We start from the raw sequence: 20518 nt of genomic DNA on the forward strand, positions 1-20518 counted from the left end.
GGTGGGGGGCGGGGAAGTCTCCCCAGGCAGGATTAACTGCTGTGGGGGGCAGGGGGAGTCTCCCTGGGTGGGGTTAGTTGCCGTGGGGGGACGAGGGGGTTAGCTGCTGCGGAGGGGCTCCCCAGGTGGGGGGCTGAGTTAGCTGCCGTGGGAGGGGGGTTAGCTGGGTTGGGGGTGCAAGGTGGAAGTTTCACCTAGGGCGCGAAACTTCCTTGCAACGGCCCTGACCTGGAGTAGTGGGTGGGCCCGGGTCCCCCCACTGGCAGGGTAGCTTGAGCCCAGAGAAAGGGGTAGGGATTGCTTAGAGGCCCAAGTGATGGGCAGAACTTAGAGTGTCCAGGGAGGAAGCCTTGGGCCACTGCTCTATACCAGGGCAGATACGAACTTAGAACTAGGACAGAGACAGGACTACTAACAAGGGCACAGGTGCAGGCCCTGTTGGAGCGCCTTCACATGTTTAGACAGTGTGTGACTCGGCTGGAGCGCAGAGCCACTGAAAACCCACCTAATGAGGGCAACAGCTGACAGGGGGCACCATGAGCAGTGAGCACAGGTTCTCACCCAGCTGACAGGAGGCACTAACGAGAGGTATCAGGCAACTTGGTATGAGAAGGGGGATCTTTACAGATCAGCCCCTGAAACAAGGGGACAAAGGAGGAGGTGATCTGTCTGTTAGTGGCAGAACAGCAGCAGATCAGGACCCAGAGGTGAGTGACAAAGCTGATCAAAGGGATGGAATGCAAGTCATATGAGCAAAGGCTGAAGGAACTGTGTTTAGTTATGTTTAGCAGGACCGTCTGGGGGGTGGGGGTGGGGCAAGTGAGGCAATTTGCCTTGGGCCCCAGAGGGGCCCCCACGAGAGTTTTTCAGGGGCCCTGGAGTGGGGTACTTCACTCGCTCCGGGGGCCCCGGAAAACACTCGCGGGGCCAGGGCTCCTGGAGCTTCTTCCACTCTGGGTCTTCGGCGGCAATTCGGCGGCAGGGGGGTCCTTCCACTCTGGGGCAGAAGATCCCTGCTGCCGAATTACTGTCGAAGCGGGGGGACGCGCCGCCGAAGACCCCAGGCCCCCTGAATCCTCTGGGCAACCCTGATGTTTAGTTTGGAAAAGAGGAGATTAAGGGTTGATATGAAAATGGTCTTCAGATACTTGACAGGCTACATTAAAAAAGAGAAACGTTTCTTGACACAGAGGGCAGGACAGGAGTCAATGGGTTCAAACTACAGCACAGCAGATTTAGATTAAATTTCAGGAAAAACTTCCTAACTGTAAGAGCAGCAGGACAATGGAACATACTGGCTAGGGACTGTGGAAGTTCTTTCATTGGAGGTTTTTAAAGAGAGGCTGGATAGCCATCTGTCTTGGATCGTTTAGCCACAACAAATCCTGCATCTTGGCAAAGGATTAGACTAGATGACTCTTATGGTTCATTATAATCCACTGGTTCTATGAATTACGGGGGGATATAGGTACCAACAGGAGCCAGAAGAGACCTGCTTGTCATGAGAAAGGATCATAGAGAGCAAGAACTGATCTGCCTCAAAGTTGAAAAGGAGGCCGGGGAACAACAGTGCTTTCTGCTGCAAAAGGAGCTGATTAAGCTCCAGAACTTGCTCAAGGTCCAGCCAGGGTCAAAGCCCAGCTTGGCTAAGGAGAAAGATCTGGGAAGTCTCAAGGCTGAAGTGGCCTCTCTAGAAAAAAAGCTGGAATTGTGTGGACTGAGGTCAGTACAGAAGGAAGATGGCTTGGACAAGGACATAAAGCCACCTGCTAAAGAAGAGAGCTACCCAATCATGGGTCTAAAACTCCAGGATCTTGATATATCGGCAGAGCAAGGCCACAGGCAGGATCCTGTTTAAAAGGAAAGGGCCTACCTTGAGGAAGGAGAAGGGCTCATATTGTTCTACAGCCCAGAATATCAGCCACAAGGTACCGTGGATCCAGCAGGAGAAGTGGTGCAGCTGAGTGAAGCACTGAGACATTTTGGGAACAGGATGCCATCCTTAGTGTTTGGAAGACCTGGACGGAGGTTGGATGTGGACAAAGACTTTTTAATTCTGAGGGATGTGCTTGTGTTTGCATCCAAGGAGGTGCTTCTCTGAGACCAGGCAGCAGCCTTAAGTCAGTTCAACCTTGGTGAAATCCTGGTGTTGACTATATCATAAGTTGCTGGGAACCAGATATTCACAGGATGCAGCATGTGGTGAATTATGACATGTCTCAAGATATGAAGGAACATACCCACCATATGAAATGCCTACAACAGAATTGAACCCAAGTCCTGGTCATGTCAGATGATGTAACTGAGAAGAACAAGCACATTACCAAGAGTTTAGTAGACTTCCTGACTGCTGCTAGTCAGGAAGTTCCCCCTTGGCTGCAGGACATGGCCAAGTATCGGCTATTGTAGATCCCACCTATGGGTTCAGTTTGGCTCTGCAGGAGAAGGTGTCACAGGGCTAATTAAGGAAGGACCCTGAACTGTAAAAGCCCTCAAAGTTAGAGAAGCTGGAGAAAAGAGGACCCTGAGAAGTCAGGGCACAGATTGTGAAAGCTCTCCAGACAGAGGGCTGAATAGTTCTCCAGGCAGAGAGGTCTGACAGGGGAAGCCCTAACTAACTGGGGCCTACAAGCTCTCCAGGCAAAGAGGCCTGAGGGAGAAGACCCTGACCAAAGAAGGGCAGAAACTGGAAGAGCTCTCCAGGCAGAAAGGCCTCAGAAAGAAGAGTCTGAGCAGCCAGGGCAGAAAGTGAAAAGCTCTCCAGACAGAAGCCTGAGGATTGGGGGGCACCTAACTAACCAGGGTGGAGACTGGAAACAGAGTGAGAACCCTAACAAGCAGGGCAAAGTTGGTAAAGGCTCTCCAGACAGAGAGGTCTGGGAGAGAAGACCCTATCTAAGAAAGGCAAAGCCTGGATAGGAGGGGACATTACCCTCCATAATATCCCCCACCCTAATCCTTTCTGCATGGGGGAGATATGTGATGGGGTGTATCAGGCCCTTTAGGGCCCCCCGCTGGAGGCCTTGCAGTCAGGACCGGCGCTAGGGGTTTGAGTGCCTTAGGCAGACGACAATTTCGCCGCCCCACACGCTAGTCCTGTGGCTCCGCTGGAGTTGCCGCAGTGGTGCCTGCGGAGGGTCTGGTGCTCCGCAGCTCTGGTGGAGCTGCCGCAGTGGTGCTTGCGGGCGGTCCACCGGAGCCACGTGAGCAGCCAACCGTCCGCAGGCACGACTGCGGCAGCTCCACTGGAGCCGCAGACCATCAGACCCTCCGCAGGCACCACTGCGGCAGCTCCACCAGAGCCGCCTGCCACCACCTCTGGCAAAACAGCGCCCACCATTTATTCTGGTGCCCTAGGCGATTGCCTAGGCTACCTAAATGGTAGCGCCGGCCCTGCTTGCAGTCCTTCCACAACCTACTCCAGAAAAGAAGCAGTGAAGGCGCGTCCTCCAGGCCTGCCTATAGAGGCTACAGTGAAGCAGCCATTCAGAGCACAGCAGGCCCAGTTAAAAGGAGCTGCAGGGCCCGAACAGGGCAGTTGCTGGCTGGGCTCAGAAGAGTCAGGAAGGAGTGGAATTGAGATCTTCAGCCCTGAGATGAGGGTGAAGATGAAGGAGCTAAATGGAAGTGGCCCAGGGAATAGCGGCAGCAGCTGCTATTTGGGTCGGGACCTGGAGTAGTGGGCACCTAATGAGGGCAACAGTTGATAGGGGGCAGAGCAAGCAGAGTGCAGGTTTCTACCCAGCTGACAGGAGGCACTAATGAGAGGGGAGTACGCTCCATCACAGAGCCCAATTTCACAGAATATGCACAATTCTTCAAAGAGCTGTCTCGGTTAGCCCCTGACAGGCCCATCTGGGAGTGGGTGTGAGGAAGGGCGGTAATTCTGGCTGTGTGATGGGGGATTGCCCAGGGTGTCATTGGCCAGTCTCATTCCCTGACCATTCAGTGCAGCGCTTCAGCACACACTTCTCGAGGGCTGCTGTGCCCAAATTGCAGAGCACCAGGAGACACTGAACCACAGGCTGGTGCCTGCAACTCCTCCATTGCCCCTTGGAGCCCAGGCACTTGTCCCCTTGCTCCCCACACAGCAGGCGGTATGTGCGTGGGGGGGACAGCAGGGTGTGTGTGTGTGTGTGTGTGTGTGTGTGTGTGAGAGGGATAGCAGGGGGTGTGTGTGAGAGTGTCAGAAGGGAGCAGGGGCATATGTGATTCTGTCAGAGGGACAGCAGGGTGTGTGAGTTTGTCAGGGGACAGCAGGGGGCGTGGGTGGGTGGCAGGCGGCATGTGTATATCAAGGGAGGGAACAGGATGGCAGGGAGGAGGGCAAGGGGTGTGTCTGTGAGCTCTGTGGGGTGGGAGACACACTACATCCTGGTTTCCATGCCCCCCATGCCTTGTGCAGGAGTCACACTGCTCCCGGCTTAACTATTCATTGGGGACAATGGCAGCATGAGGCATGGTGTAGCCCAGTGATTAGGGCACTCATGGGAGACCTGGGTTCAAGTCTCAGTGGGGGACTTGAATGTGGCTTTCCTCCAGTGGGGGTGTGTGCTCTGGCCACTAGGTGGAAGGGGGTGGCTCCACCTTAGTTATCTGGGAGGAAGACTGCTCTCGATTGGTGCCTAGCAACAAAAGAGGCTTCAGAGAGAAGGGCCTAAGTCCTTTTGCTGGGCAGAGCTGGGGCCAAACCCTCTCCCAGCATTTCCCACTGGCTCCTTTAGGCAGCTCCCTGCTCAGTATGCAGGCTTCTGTGAATCTTTTTTTTATTTTAGGCCTCTCACTTTTCCCATGCATCATACAGGAACCTGGGCAGCAGGGCCTCTAAAGCCAGGCACCGCAACACTCAGCCTATGTCCCAGGTCATGCAGGGCAATGCTAGCAGAGTGGGGAACTAAACACAGGTCGACCAAATGCCAGCCCAGTACCCTAAGCACTGGGCCACCCTTCCTCTGCATCCTTAACTCCAGCTGCTGTTGGCATCCTGCTGTGTCAAAATATTGCTGTTCATGCTTCTTTGCAAAAATAGCTAATAACACAAGTCCTGTAATGAGCCCTCCCCAACCCCTGGCACACACAATCCTGGGCAGCTCTTCCACACACTGGTCCACAACAAACTTACCTGGAGACCAAGACACAAGAGGAGGAGGGCATACTCACCAATGATGCTTCTCAGATCCTCTTCGTCAAGGTTCTGTCTGGGCGTGGCAGGGAGCGTAGGGCTGACTGGCATCGGAGGCTCACTCCTGAAGGCGTCCACATTTGACCCAGTTGTTGTAGAGATGTGGACAGTGGTGGTTGTCATAGCAATTGTAGCTTTGCGGGGGCTGGCTGTGGGTAGGTTTGCTGCTGTTGTGGGTGCCTGTGTACCTGTATGGGTCAAGGTTGCTGGTGTCCATGTGGCTGGCTCCTCTACTGACCCACTCATGGTAATGGTTCCAGGTGCTGTGGTGGTCTTCAAAGTGACTGGGAGCTGATCTACAATGGTGGTGGGAGCTACAGGGGTCAGTGCTGGTGTCAGTTCACTGGAGAGGGACGGGGCAGCAGAGGGCAATGGTGGAGTCCTGCTGGCAGTTTCTGCTACTGGAGACCCAGGTATGGCAAGGGCAGCTTGTGAAATGTACTCTATGGTAGGGGCGATGTTCCGGAGTGTCAGAGGCCCTCCTACTGGAGCTGGCGTCCTCGTGGTGCTGCTCCGCTCATGGCTGTTGTGCCTCAAGAGCTGATCTTCAATCAGCAAATCAACTGTGTGATCCCCACTGAAAGACTCATCCTCTGCCAAGCAAGCAAAACACACATCACTGGGAGGTGCATGGCAACCCCCGCAATGGTGGGACTAGACCTGCACAAGGGGAGCCTGGACACGCCTGTCATGGTTCTTGAGTGCTCCAGAGTCAGGCTTGTCAGTGGACACAGCACTAGGCCCTGTCTCCATTGCTCGCTGAGCCACCCCAGTACTTAGTTTGGGGAGACCTTGGGGATGAGCTGAGCTGCTCAAAAGGAAATACCCAGGCATCAGCAGTGGATAAGTGGGGCCTATTGTGAGGTGCTGCTAACACTCACAAATAACATGATATGGGCTCCTGTTGAAGGCAGTATTGCTATACATTCCAGCCTTCCTGTAACTTTTGGGGAGCTCCTCTCTACAGTGCCCTGAAGCCCAGTGGAAGGTGTGCAACCACACAAGCCCAAGAGTTGAAGTCTCAGCTCTATCATTTGGTGCTATTAATATTTGGCCATTACTATGGCCAAAGTTCATATCATGGGGTGGGGAGGACTGTTCTTCACCAATTGCAGAGATAGGCTAGCTGTGATCTTGCACATGGTCACTGCAGACAGAGCTGGAAATAGAATTCAAGGATAGAATAAATAGAATAAATAAATAAATAGAATTCAGACCAAAACCTTGTCCCAGAGCCAGAATCCTGATGCCCAGTGCCACACTGCAGTATCACAGCTACTGGTGTAACCCACTGGCCTCATGGGTGCTGCATCTCCCTGTGTGGGCTGGGCTGGTAGAAGAACACAGCATGTTTCCTCCCCCTATAGCTGAAGAGGAAGCGGTCTATGCTGTGGATTTGAAGGCTACAGAGTCAAACATTGCTAATAACGCACATTGAAGTGGGAAAAAAGTACATCTTTAGAAGAAAGTTAGTGTAGGAAGTTCAGAGTAATTATTGCAATGCCTCTGTATTGCAAGACATTGATTTAGCTATGAATTTGGATATGGTGTTAATATTTGTTTTACTGTTGCATGTTTATTATTTGTATTTTGGTAAGGGGGGCTGTCCCTTTAAGAGAAGGGTGCAGTTGTCAGTGGGTTTGAGACTAAGAACAGCATGGATTGGAGGGATATTTTGCCACTTCCAGTGTGCAGAGATGGGAGCTCCTGGATGGTGGAACTGCTACACAGAGCAGAGGTCACTCAAGGCAATCTGCTGACTTAGGCAGGACATGTGTATTCTTCCTCTGCCCTGCTCAGTCTCTAGGACAGAGGTTCTCCACACAGGGGTGCATCAGACTTTCAGGGATGGGAGGGGAATGGTGAGTGGTTATGGTTGAAGTGAGGGCCAACTCTTGCAGGTTGCAGCACCACTCAGGTTTGGCCCGGTCGTCCTAGGCAGAATCTACCTCCCTCAGCAGGTGTTTAGTTTGCCTATAGCTAACTCCCATCATTCCCCTCCCAACTGCACATCCCTTTCCCCCCAGGCAGCTCAGGGGAAGGGTTGGTCCCAGGATCTGTAGGAAGCTGTATGAACATCAGATTCCCTAGGAATGGCATGTGGAGCCACATGTGGCATAGGTTGTGACTGACGGACATCACAGCTGGGTGCAGGACTTATGTCATCACTTTGCTCTGCACTGGCCAGTCAGCTCTTCAGGGCAGGCCCTGGCTCTTGCATTGTGCTAGGCATTGGACAAATGGAGCATCTCCAAGCTGAGATGAGCTCCTGCAGCAGGGGCCAAAACTGCCAGACTCGCTGTACATTTGTGAGCGCTGGGCATGGCAGGGAAGGGTAAAAACCAAAAAATGTGACAATCTTTAAAAACACCAAAACACAAAAGCCCCTGATTTTTGAGTAAGACTTGTAATTTCTGACAGTTTGGGGCGTGGGCTTTCAACAGCTTGGGTTTTCTGAGCCCTATGGGGAATCAGCAGGCCACTTGCTTGTGTTTGCTATTGAGCAATTACTAGGCTGAGTTCCTGGAGATTTCAAAACTAACAAATAGGAACCACTGCAGCAGCTCCACCAGAGCCACGGAGCACCAGACCCTCTGCAGGCACCACTGCGGCAACTCCAGCGGAGCCACAGGACTAGCGTGTGGGGCGGCGAAATTTCGGGAGACTACCCCTCCGGGTGCACCTCTTTCACCCGAAACCCCGCCCCCTTCAACCAGAAGAGCCCTGAGCTGCTCCTGCGGCTGGAGGAGCCCTGGGCAGCCCACCCCAGCCAGCTCCCCCAGAGCTGAGCTGGCCGCAATGCCACCCCAGGCTGCTGGCCCAACCCCCTGGGCCAGCCCGAGTGTCTCCCTCTGGTAGCCATGGTAGCCTCTGGTAGCCATGGCTACCGGCAGGCCCAAGCTCCAGGCTGCAGCCTGGAGCTGAGCTCCCACCTGCTTAAGGATAGAGAGCGAGGCCTCAGGGTAGAACATGGGCAGGGCCATGGCCTGGGTCAGGGAAGGCTTAGCCTGCCCTGCACTTTGATATCCACTGCAAATGTAGTCCTGTTCTTTCTTTGCCTGATCCCTGTAAATCTGTCTATTTCAGCGTATGTAAAAAAAACCACTCCCTATCCAAGAGAGGTCCTATTCATCAGTGCATTCAATCTGAAATTCTGTGAATTTGGAAAGGTTGCAAGGTGTCACACACAGGAGGTTCAAAGTCATCAGTATGGCTGTTAGGTGGTGGTCTGTTTACTGCTCTGCTAATGTGTTCCATATAGCTTTGTAAATTCAACATCAGACACTTGATTCATGGGGGTGTTAAACACACAGATTTTTTTTCCAGAAGCCTGTAAGTGCCTACGTGTGGTTTTTCTCATATTCCTCTATGTGGGATTTAAGACAACACATACATTGCCAGCATCTGCTTTTCAATATGGAATTGGTTTCCTTCTTCCTTGTTTGGGGATCTCAGTGTGAATGCCGCTGGTTGCCCTTCCTGCATAAGGCCTGCACCTGGGCCTTCAGACGATGCCTCTACTTGACAGCACAGATGGCTGAATAACATCCAAGTACTTGAAAACTGGTGAATGGAGACCAGTATTCGATGGCTGTTTGCATCTGCCTTCCCAGGGCCAGAAAAGGTCATTCCCACTAATTTCCTTCCAAGTTTATGATCCACAGATAGTTTGGGCATTAATTTTTCCAATTAGTTTACTAACCTCCTAAACCTATGCAGACCAACTTTATTATTTTATTATGTTTGGGTCAGCCATCAAGACAACCTTGCTCACTTTATGTCCAATAGAGAACATTTCTATTACACCATTTTATAACATTTTACGGCTTCCTCTTGCTCCCTAAAGAATTTTGCATTGTGCTCTCTAAGATGTTCAGCCCAAATTCAAATACCATCCATTATCATTTAAACTTTTTTAATTCCCTCAGGGAGCTGTGCAAATGCTCTTCAGAATGCCTTGGGGCAGTATTAGTTACTGGACACATTGGTGGTTCAGCAGCTTTTGTCCAGCCTGACATACTCACTACACCTAACACTGGTGTCATAATCTGTATCTAAAAGGTGGTATAGAAGACATTGGAAAACTAATTACTCACTGATCGTTAATATTCTTGCATGATGTACATGCAGGCTGTGTACAAAGAGTTATGGACATAGGCTAGAATTATATTCTTAAAATGTATTTGGCAAGCAATGCATAAACACAGCCTGCCCTAGACAAAGGAATATGCTATTTTCTGATCAGTCTGGTCCTCAGGCAAGGATAACGAAGGTCCATTTATGTATGTAAAAGGTAAACAACTCTATCAAGCTAAGACATGGAGGAGGAGACAGCATCTACACCCCAGCAGGAAAAAGAAGCGTGGTCTGTGTTTTACTTTTCAGAGCATACATCGCAAAGGTTTACTAGTCTGTAAAGATGGGGGGCTGGAGCTCTACTGATAAGCAATTACATCCGCTGATTATAGGCAATATTACTGTACTATCAAAGTGTATCAGGAAAGGGCTTGTCTGAACGCTGACACTGATAATTAATATCATTGTGAAGTGTCTATATTAGCAGAATACGAGGAAATACAGATATTCAAAGATATTATGCTTTAAAAGTCTGTGACCAAACACAGGGAAAAATAGGTTCCCGCCCAGACCGGAGGGAAGGCAGCTATCTATCTGTCTCCAATGAGATTAAGCAAGGTGTGATCAAAAACAATGGAAGCGCCATTGACATATGAATCATCAGGGGTCTGGATAGGCCACAGGATGGGAAGAACAGCACACAAACACTGAGTTTGGGAAGCTATATGGAGGGAAAAGAAGCCATCCAGGCATCCATCACTGGCCAGACACAAGGGGCCAGAGGTCTTGCAAGGTGAGAAAGCTGGGTCCTCCAGCCAAGGGGGCTGAAATCTCTGGGAATGGAAGGTTGGCAAAAGACTGTAGCTTGTTAATTTAGGTCTTTGCCATTAGAAAGCATATTTTTACTTTTGATGGTTTACAATCCTTCTAACTTTATTCCTTCTACTTGGTATCCCCTAACCTATGTCCTTTTGTTAATAAACATGTTTTATTTTTCCAGTAAATCAATTTAGTCCTGTACTTAAAGGGATGGGTGCATTTCCGCCAGCTAAGCTAATAATCAGTGATGTGCTTTTGTCTCCTTATAGGGGTGAACACACAGTATTATTCCAATGAGTGTCTAAGGAGATGGCTGGACACTTCAGGGCAGATGGTTTGGGGGACATTTGGGACTGATGTGTGTGCTGGGGTCACCTTGCCAGGTGAATCAGACTGTGGCTGGGGGGTGCCAACCTGGCTGTTGGAATCAGAGCTGCTTAACCCACAGACGCTTACGGCAGGCTTATCCACTGGCTGAGCATGTCCAGACAAGAGAAGCACAGCAGCAGAGCCTTTGGGATGCATAGGATCCAGGGAAGGTAGCGACACAACCCCTCATTGGTCTAGCTCAGTGGTTTTCAGCCCAGTTAACACAGAGCTGCAGCCCAGCTCAGTTGTGTGCTAAAGGGCAATCCACAGGCCAGGGTCCGCAGCAGCCATGTGGTGAAGGTCTGTGACTGCCAGCCAGCCCTGTGGGGTCTGGGACAGCCGCACGGTGCGGGACCGGGGGTCCCTGCAGCCCAGGTACCACACTGTGGGCCACATATGTGGCCCACAATGTGCCATAAGTTGAGAACCACTGGTCTAGCTTGCACTCCAGAATATAACAGTCAACTGGCATTTGCTTAAACATGTAATGCAGAGGATATTTTGGCTTCTGAGAGCTTAGCAGCCACCTTTCCAATAGTTTACATTGTGTAGCATTGTCAAACTTACCCTTATCAATGCACATCTGCACTTTAACTGCCTTTTTAATTCCACCCATGGCATTTACCCAAGTTTTTTACACTTTCAATGGCTCCCAGCTTTTCATATGTTCAAACTCTGTTTTTATTTCCTCCATTAAGGTCAATGGAATTTCTCTCATTGAATGTATCACTGAAGTTGTTTTGTGATTTGCAGTCTCCTTCCAGATACTACAGCCCTTGGGAGACAGATGGAATTCTACATACTGTCTGTTGCCTCTGGTTCACAGTGAGCCATTTTCAGCAAATGTGTTTTTACCTAACTTCCCGGCTAGGCTGGTTTTCTGTCTTAACATAGATGATGAATTTGCATTTATTGTATTGAGTTTTAAAGCAAACAGTAAGAGTTCCATATTCCCTTAGCTACTGCACTGTAATACTATATTACTCTCCAGTGTGAAAGTTTAAAGTCATTGTGCCCACCAAATAATCAAGGTTATTGCTTTGCTGTTCTCCCAGTGAACAGATGCTCTGGGCTCTAACTCTGTGACACACCTTAGCAAAATGTTTTTTCTGTTCCATATCTTCAGCCACACCTAGTGTAGATGGATCTTTGTCTGTCAGAAACACTTCTATTTCCACGTTGATGTTATTTCAGTTTCCTTAATTTCTAACTCTCTCTTTTAGAGAAGGTGGCACATGGACTAGCTGCTTCCTCTGTCCCAGGTCACTTGGGTAAGTTTACACAGCTCACAGTAGCAAGTCTCCCAGCCTGGGTTAATAGACTAGGGCTTGCAGAGCTCGTGCTAGTGCTCTAACAATAGCTACGTAAACCAGTGGTTCCCAAACTTGTTCCACTGCCTGTGCAGGGAAAGCCCCTGGCGGGCCGTGTCAGTTTGTTTACTTGCCGTGTCCGCAGGTTCATAGAAATATAGAATATCAGGGTTGGAAGGGACCTCAGGAGGTCATCTAGTCCAAACCCCTGCTCAAAGCAGGATCAATTCCCAACTAAATCATCCCACCCAGGGCTTTGTCAAGCCTGACCGTAAAAACCTCTAAGGAAGGAGATTCCACCACCTCCCTAGGTAACCCATTCCAGGCTTCACCACCCTCCTAGTGAAAAAGTTTTTCCTAATATCCAACCTAAACCTCCCCCACTGCAACTTGAGACCATTACTCCTTGTTCTGTTATCTGCCACCACTGAGAACAGTCTAGATCCATCCTCTTTGGAAACCCCTTTCAGGTAGTTGAAAACAGCTATCAAATCCCCCCTCATTCTTCTTATCTGCAGACTAAACATTCCCAGTTCCCTCAGCCTCTCCTCAGAAGTCATATGCTCCAGCCCCCTAATCATTTTTGTTGCCCTCCACTGGATTCTTTCCAATTTTTCCACATCCTTCTTGTAATGTGGGTCCCAAAACTGGACACAGTACTCCAGATGAGGCCTCACCAATGTCAAATAGAGAGGAATGATCACGTCCCTCGATCTGCTGGCAATGCCCCTACTTATACAGCCCCAAATGCTGTTAGCCTTCTTGGCAACAAGGGCACACTGTTGACTCATATCCAGCTTCTCGTCCACTGTAACCCCTAGGTCCTTTTCTGCAGAACTACTTCCTAGCCATTCGGTCCCTAGTCTGCAAGAGTGAATGGGATTCTTCTGTCCTAAGTGCAGGACTCTGCACTTGTCCTTGTTGAACCTCACCAGGTTTCTTTTGGTCCAATCCTCTAATTTGTCCAGGTCCGTCTGTATCCTATCCCTACCCTCCAGCGTATCTACCACTCCTCCCGGTTTAGTGTTGTCTGCAAACTTGCTGAGAATGCAGTCCACGCCATCCTCCAGATCATTAATGAAGATATTGAACAAAACCGGCCCCAGGACCGACCTTTATGGCACTCTGCTTGAAACCAGCTGCCAACTAGACATGGAGCCGTTGATCACTATCTGTTGAGCCCGACGATCTAGCCAGCTTTCTATCCACCTTATAGTCCATTCATTCAGCCTATACTTCTTTAACATGCTGACAAGAATACTGTGGGAGACGTGTCAGAAGCTTTGCTAACGTCAAGGAATAACACATACACTGCTTTCCCCTCATCCACAGATCCAGTTATCTCATCATAGAAGGCAATTAGGTTAGTCAGGCATGACTTGCCCTTGGTGAATCCATGCTGACTGTTCCTGATCACTTTCTTCTCCTCTAAGTGCTTCAGAATTGATTCCTTGAGGACCCGTTCCATGATTTTTCCAGAGACTGAGGTGAAGCTGACTGGCCTGTAGCTCCCTGGATCCTCCTCCTTCCCAATGGCTGTGGTTCGCCTCTCCAGGCCAATGGGAGCTGCTGGAAGTGGCACAGGCCAAGGGATGTGCTGGCTGCTGCTTCCAGCATCTCCCATTGGCCTGGAGAGGCAAACTGCAGCCACTGGGAGCCGCGATCGGCTGAACCTGTGGACGCGGCAGGTAAACAAACCAGCGTGGCCCGCCAGGGGCTTTCCCTGCACAAGCAGCAGAACAAGTTTGGGAACCACTGATGTAGACTATACTAAGATTATCTCTGCAGTCCATCACTTTGAGCAAGTCACCCCTCCTTTTCAATCCCTTCCCCGCTCCTTTCAGTGTCTTGTACTCACTCATCTTCACACATCTGCTCCTCCCCACTTCTCTCTTGCGTTTTGGAGCATGAGCTTTTGTGAGTGAATTCACCCACAAAAGCTCATGCTCCAAAACGTCTGTTAGTCTATAAGGTGCCACAGGACTCTTTGCTGCTTTTACAGATCCAGACTAACATGGCTACCCTTCTGATACTTCTCTCTTGGTTTTCATTGTCCCCGCCTCCTCTGCTTTGCCAGTGATACCAGCCCTAAATGCCGATTTGGCTGCTTCTCCCACAAATGTGTGGTGCTTTCTTCCCCACTGCTGTATATGCATGGAACCAAGCCCCGTGCTTTTTCAAATCTCTCCTCACACTTTCTGCAGTGATGCCCTTAAGATGCTGACCCCAATGGTGGGGGTAGGTTGAATGACTTGCAGGGAACATAGATTTCATTAGAATGAAGAATAATGAAAGCCCTGGTGATGCAGAACCTAACTGGCCCATGGAACCCATGACCCTAGCTTCTCCCTCACACATTCACTTATGACTATTGTCTCACATATTCACATTTTGAGAAGGTACAGTCTTGTACTCAGCTTGGACAGCCAGGCTGCTGAGTGGGGAAGAGGCTGATTGGCTACAGACTTTACCCACCCCATTGCTAAGAGGCCCAGATGGCCAATTCCGTGAAGCCAGCCATGGCTGCAAACACAACTCACGTTCCTCTAGGTCATTTTCTGACTCAGTGGACTTTGCCTTGTAATAAGTGATGCCTCGAATGATGGTGGGCTTGGAAGGAAGCCGGCTCCGCACATGCATCTTCCTCTGCAAGGGCTGTTTTGGTTTCATTGCCTCTGGACCGGGAAGCAGCTGCTGCAGGGACTCAACAGAGTTGATTTGCTGAGAAATCATCTCATCTTGCAGGAATCTTTCTTTGTATTTTTCCTTTATGAGATAAAAGAGGATGTTACATGATGGCACATTGCTGAGTGTGTTTAGCTGGGAAATGGAAGAGTGGATCTATACCATAGTTGGTCTGACTTGTTGCCTGTTAAGCAGGATACTTTGTTCTTGTTTAATTTGTCAAGGTCATCAGTGCTTCATTTTTTGCTAGTGGAAAGACTGTTGTGAATAGTAGGCATGAGCAGCGCTATGTTGCATATGAGATACAGTATGGGATGCAAGTGTGACAACAAGGACATACAGTTCCTATGATCTATTCTAAATGATATGTTGTACATACCAGGATGTTGATAGAGTGTATATGCTGTTAGGGTGTTTGCAGGGACTGGTGCTTAGTGTTAGTGTAATACATGGACTTAGTGCTTGTGATCATGTTTCCATCTAATGGCTCATACTAGCAAATATATTGGCTTCTACCACCTCACAGCTAAAGGAAACCTACTTTTAGCTCAAGAGGCAGTGCCTGTGTTCCAGGTACTGAAAAGCTAGGGTTCAATCCCCCATAACGACTGTGACAGCTGTCTGCGTGTGAGGCTATGGTTGGTTACGTTAGGGCATACCAGCTGTTCTGCAGTACATTCATGGCCTACTCACTTTCTCTGATTCAATCACTTCCTGCAGAATTAGTGCTTTTGTTAAAAAAAAATTTCTAGCTTTACAACTGCAAAGATAACTCCGTGAATGTGAAGCAATGCAGGGCTGTCTTCCTGAGACTGCAGACAGACATTGACCAAAACAAGAGCGCTGAGCTATTCATTTGATTGTTTATTCTGAAGCCCAACAATGACCATTGCAATTCTGACATTGTTAATATATCACTAATGATCATTTCTGCAGAAACTTCCAGTCACTTGGAGCTGGAGATTGTAGGGAGATCTTAAATGCCATCATTTCCCACCCTAATCTGGCCCTAAGTGTATTGCTATGTATGTGAGCTGAGTATACACTGTATATGAGGAATGATGTATGTCAACAGTTGTATTGTGTATGTGATGATGGAGCTGTATATTGAGTGTGGGTATATATTACACATGGGGCATGTGCTAGGTGTGTAATCATAGACAGCTGGGCTGTATATGATGATGGTACAAGTATGTGGTACAGATGAGGTTCCAGCATTCCACAGTGTACTTGAGTGTTAAATCCATTTACACATAACAAAGGTAAAAGTACTTAATGAGGAAAGGAGAATCTGAGTCTGTTAAATGCCTGGGGCAGCCTCGTCTGGGGAGCAAGGAGTTCCCAGAGGCTGGCTTTAGGAGGTGAGTTCATTTTCAAGCTGCAGGCTAATACCCATGATTTTCATCTCATTAAAAGGAAATGGAAGGAGAACCAGAACCACTGCAGCAATGGCTAGTTGGCTGAAAGGGTGGCTCCAGGGTTCCTTTAAACCCTGGCTGAAATTAACTACAAGAAAAGAAGTATTTTTGGAAGCAAGGTCACTCAGGGTAACAAAAGTGCTGTGCTTTGCACTTCAGCATGGATGGGAATGGAATCTCTCCAGCATTCAACTGGCTGCTATTAAGATTAACATACAAAAACTCCATTGTGAAGCAGTCTGGGCGGTAACGCATACAACAGGCCTGACACAAACCCACAAAAGCAAGGCAATGTAAAGCTAAGCCACCTAACCCTATGAACCCTTCAGCCCCAGAGACACAGCATGCCATTATCCTAGACCACACACCACAACCTTCATTTCATTCTCTTTTACTCTTGGGGATATACCACTTTACCAGAGCATTTCTCCCCAACACCAGTAGTTGTGGGTGTTTGGTGAATTATTATGTGGTTGGGCTGGGAGAGGGCAGTTTGGTAAAGGACTGTGTGGAGAAGGGCTGTGGGCAGCTGGGGCAGAGTTAAGGTTATGATCTGTGATGCACAGCCCTTGTGGTAATAGCAAGGTGTGTGCCTGTGGTGGGAGGAGTGGAAGATCAGGCGTGCCAAGTGGCTTAGCTTTTTATTGCCTTTTGTGGGTTTCTGTCAGGCACATTGTGTGCATTGCACCTTGCACTGCTTGACAGCCATTTGTATTAAATTCCTAGGCTTCTGCAATGCTTAGTGAAGATGGGGCTGGTGAGGAGAGTGAAGGATGGACCTCAAGGGGGTAGAAGTGCTGCTGCTGATGGAGAATATTTTATATGTCAGCAGCTGTGCTTGAGCCCTTCTCTGCTGTATGGTAAAATCGGACATAGACGCTCCTGCGAGAGAAGGTTTTATGTGCATCCAGCCCCATCAGTCAGCCTTGTGTGTGCCAAATAACCAGTTACACTTGTGTGCACCCACAAAACCCTGATCCTTAGAGCACCTGTTCCTAAGCCCACTGAGTGCACCACTTAGGATGGAGTCACTGCTGGCACCGCCCCAGTGCCCAGGGACAGCTTCCCTGCTTCACCTCTAAGGGTTTGTCTACACTGGCATTTTACAGTGCTGCACCTTTTTCGCTTGGGGTCTGAAAAAAACCACTCCCTTGAGCGCAGCAAGTTTCAGCACTGTAAAGTGCCAGTGTAGACAGTGCATCAGCACTGGGAGCCATGCTCCCAGCACTGGTAGCTATGCCCCTCACGGAGCTGCACCACGATCACATAAGGCACGTTAAAACACTGCCACAGCAGCACTTTAGCATTGCCAGTGTAGAGTAGCCCTTAATCTACCTCCCCAGATCACCAAGTGCACGGCAGAGGCTGCAGCTGAGCACAAAGCGGGGAACCACCAAAACATTCAGAGCAAAATCCACTTCTTCTGGGGGCAGTGATTGTGGGGCCCATGATCCTGGGGCCCGAGGCTGCCTTAGTCACAGACTGCAGCCTGCGCACACTACATCGTGTGAACATCACACACAAATGCCACAACTCTTTGCCATGCTGGGCCTTCCTCAATAGGGAGACAAGGCTGCTCACTGGTGGAGTCCCCCAGCAATTCAACCTCATGGAGCAGCTCAGCTTGATCCATTCCTTGAAGCTAGAGCTCAGAGCCTCTACTTGGCCTTGTGGGGCTGCTCCCTGTCCCACAGCGACCCCATCTCTGCCAGCAGCACCATAACAGAAAGGGGGAGATTCAGATCCACACTGTTGGCTCCAGGCACATAGTGCATAGCAAGGATCAGGCTGGGAATGCTAAATCAAAGGGGGCATGACAGCAACTAGGGATTGCACAGGGAAGCCCCAGTCATGCCCCTTTCCTCCCATGCCCTCTACGACCACTACAGAGTAGGGACAGGGTAGGAACCACTGTACCAATTTTGCACTGCCTCCTATGCTGGGCAGACCACACCAGCTTTGGGCCTGGCACCTTCCAGCACCAGGGGAGACTTGGTGCCCCCATCTCTTCCCTTTGAAATGAGCAAAATCAAACTGCAGTTTCTCTTAGAAACGCTAACAGCTGAAGCTGCGCTCTGTGCCCACTCAGCTGGGCAGCAGAGGTCTGCACAGCACAGGAGGTAGCGGCAGAGCCTGGCATAAGCTGGCAGGGGAGGATAGTTTCTCTGGATTGCACAGTGCCACTCTGTCCACACACTGCATCCCCAAGCCCGGTAATCACAGGCTCTGCCTCACTGCAGCACAGACATTCCCAGAGAATTCCACCCGCCTCAAATTGCTGCTTCATACTGCAAAGTGACATCATGATTTCCAGACACCAACTCTGCCATCCATCTCTGACCTCAAACCAACATCCCTTGGGAGGGGCACGGAATGGACCAGTCCTGCTCCTGCCTACACTCTGGGTTTGCTGGATTGTGCTGACTTCAGGAGGATGGAGTCTGAGGAGCAGAAATCAAGTTTGCTGAGCAAGGAGAAAAAGCATTTCAAACTAGTTTGTCTCGTCGAAGTGGCCACTTGCCCAAGGGAAATGCCCTCATGAAGCCACTAATAGTCCACTGACCCCAACCCTGCTGTTGTCGCACCCCCCACAGACCCAAACTCCACTCTTAGTGGGAACAGCATGGAGCGGAAATTCTCTGACAAAGATCAAACCCTGGAAGTGACCTCTCTCTGGGATGTCAGCAGCCACACCAGGACAGGCTGGATAGGCCCATGGGAAGCAGGGAGTGGGGCAGGGAAGCAGGTGCCAGAGGAGTTATGTAGGGAGCACTAAGGGAGCAGGAAGCAGGCGCTGGAGGAGTTGTGTGGGGAACAGGCAGTGGGCAGGAAGAAGACATTGGAGGGGCTGTGTGGGGAGGGGCAGGAAGCAGGCGCTGAAGGAGTTACGTGAGGAGTGGGGGCACAGGAAGGAGGCGCTGGAGAGGTTGTATGGGGAACAGAGAGAGAGCAGGAAGTAGGTGCTGCAGAGGTGTGGGGAGCTGGGAGGGGACAGGAAGCAGGCACTGAGGGGGTGGTGTCAGGAACAAGCAGTGGGCAGGAAACAGACATTGGAGGGGCCGGGTGGGAAGCAGGCATTGGATGGGTTGTGTGGGAAGCAGGCAATAGAGTGATTGTGTGGAGAGTAGGGAGGGGGAAGGAAGCAGGCACTGGAGGGGTTCAGTGAGGAGCAGGATGGAGCAGGAAGCAGGCACTGGAGGGGTTCGGTGAGGAGCAGGATGGAGCAGGAAGCAGGCACTGGAGGGGTCGAGGGGGCAGTAAAGGGGTGGGAAGTAGTCACTGGAGGATTTGTGTGGGAAGCTGGGAAGAGGTGGGAAGAAGGTGCTGGAGGAGTTATGCGGGGAGTGGGGAGGAGGCAGGAAGGAGACACTGGAGCAGTCATGTGGCGAGTGGGGAGGAGGGGCTGGAAGGGTAGTGTGAAGAGCAGGGAGGGACAGGAAGCAGGTTGTTCGAGGGTTGTGTTGGGAGTGGGGAAGGGGCAGGAAGGAGGCACTGGAGGGGTTTTGTGGGGAGGGATGGAAAGCTGGCACTGGAGGGGTTGTGTGGGGAACCGGGAGGGGCAGGAATAGGGTGACCAGATAAGAGGAAGAAAATATTGGGACACGTGGGGGGGTGGGGTCGCCAGCAGAGCAAAAAAAAAAAGTGTGAAATATCGGGACAAGGATGAGCAAAAAGCAGGTGCTGGAGAGGTTGTATGGGGAGCAGGAAGGGGCAGGAACCAGGCACTGGAGGGGTTGTGTGGAGAGCAGGGAGGGGGCAGGAAGGAGGCGCTGGAGGGGTTGTGTGGGGATCAGAGAGAGGGCAGGAAGGAGAGATTGGAGGGGCTCTGTGGAGAGCAGCTAGGGGGTGGGAAGCAGGCTCTGGAGGGGTTGTGTGGAGAGCAGGGAGGGACAGGAAGCAGGCGCTGGAGTGGTTGTGTGCAGAGTCGGGAAGGGGCAGGAAGCAGGCGCTGGAGGGAATCTGTGGGGAGCATCAACCAGGCAGGAAGCACAGGCTGAAGTGGCTGTGTGGGGAGCAAGGTGGGGTGGGAAGCAGGCGCTGGAGGGGCTGTGTGGAGAGCAGAGAGGGGCAGAAAGGAAACATTGGAGGGGCTCTGTGGGGAGCAGCTAGGGGGTGAGAAACAGGCTCTGGAGAGGTTGTTGGGGAGCAGGGAGGGGCAGGAAGTGGGCGCTGAAGGGGTTGTGTGGGGAGCGGGGATGGGGAAGGAACCAGGTGCTGTAAGGGTTGTGTGCAGAGCAGGGAGGGACAGGAAGGAGACATTGGAGGCGATCTGTGGGGAGCAGCTAGGGCAGGGGTTGGCAACCTTTCAGAAGTGGTGTGCCAAGTCTTCATTTATTCACCCTAATTTAAAGTTTCACATGCCAGTAATACAATTTAATGTTTTTAGAAGTTTTCTTTCTATAAGTCTGTAATATATAATTAAACTATTGTTGTATGTAAGGTAAATAAGGTTTTTAAAATATTTAAGAAGCTTCATTTAAAATTAAATTAAAATGCAGAGCCCCCCGGACCAGTGGCGAGGACATGGGCAGTGTGAGTGCCACTGAAAATCAGCTCGTGTGCCGCTTTTGGCACATGTGCCATAGGTTCCCTACTGCTGAGCTAGGGGGTGAGAAGCAAGCGCTGGAGGGGTTGTGTGGGGAACAGTAACGGGCAGG

At 50.5% G+C, this 20518-nt stretch overlaps 1 protein-coding gene across 1 annotated transcript in view; it reads right to left on the bottom strand.

The window, feature by feature from the left end:
* Positions 1-20518, bottom strand: part of OLFML2B (olfactomedin like 2B) — a 128363-nt gene that overhangs the window by 4570 nt on the left and 103275 nt on the right. The window contains exons 5-6 of the mRNA XM_030572842.1: positions 14298-14523; positions 5161-5775 (exon numbers count right to left, since the gene is read on the bottom strand). Of these exons, the coding sequence (XP_030428702.1) occupies positions 5161-5775; positions 14298-14523 (841 nt within the window). The remainder of the gene's footprint in view (positions 1-5160; positions 5776-14297; positions 14524-20518) is intronic.

The sequence above is a fragment of the Gopherus evgoodei genome, chromosome 8, assembly GCF_007399415.2.
Source record: "Gopherus evgoodei ecotype Sinaloan lineage chromosome 8, rGopEvg1_v1.p, whole genome shotgun sequence".
Taxonomy (NCBI): domain Eukaryota; kingdom Metazoa; phylum Chordata; order Testudines; family Testudinidae; genus Gopherus; species Gopherus evgoodei.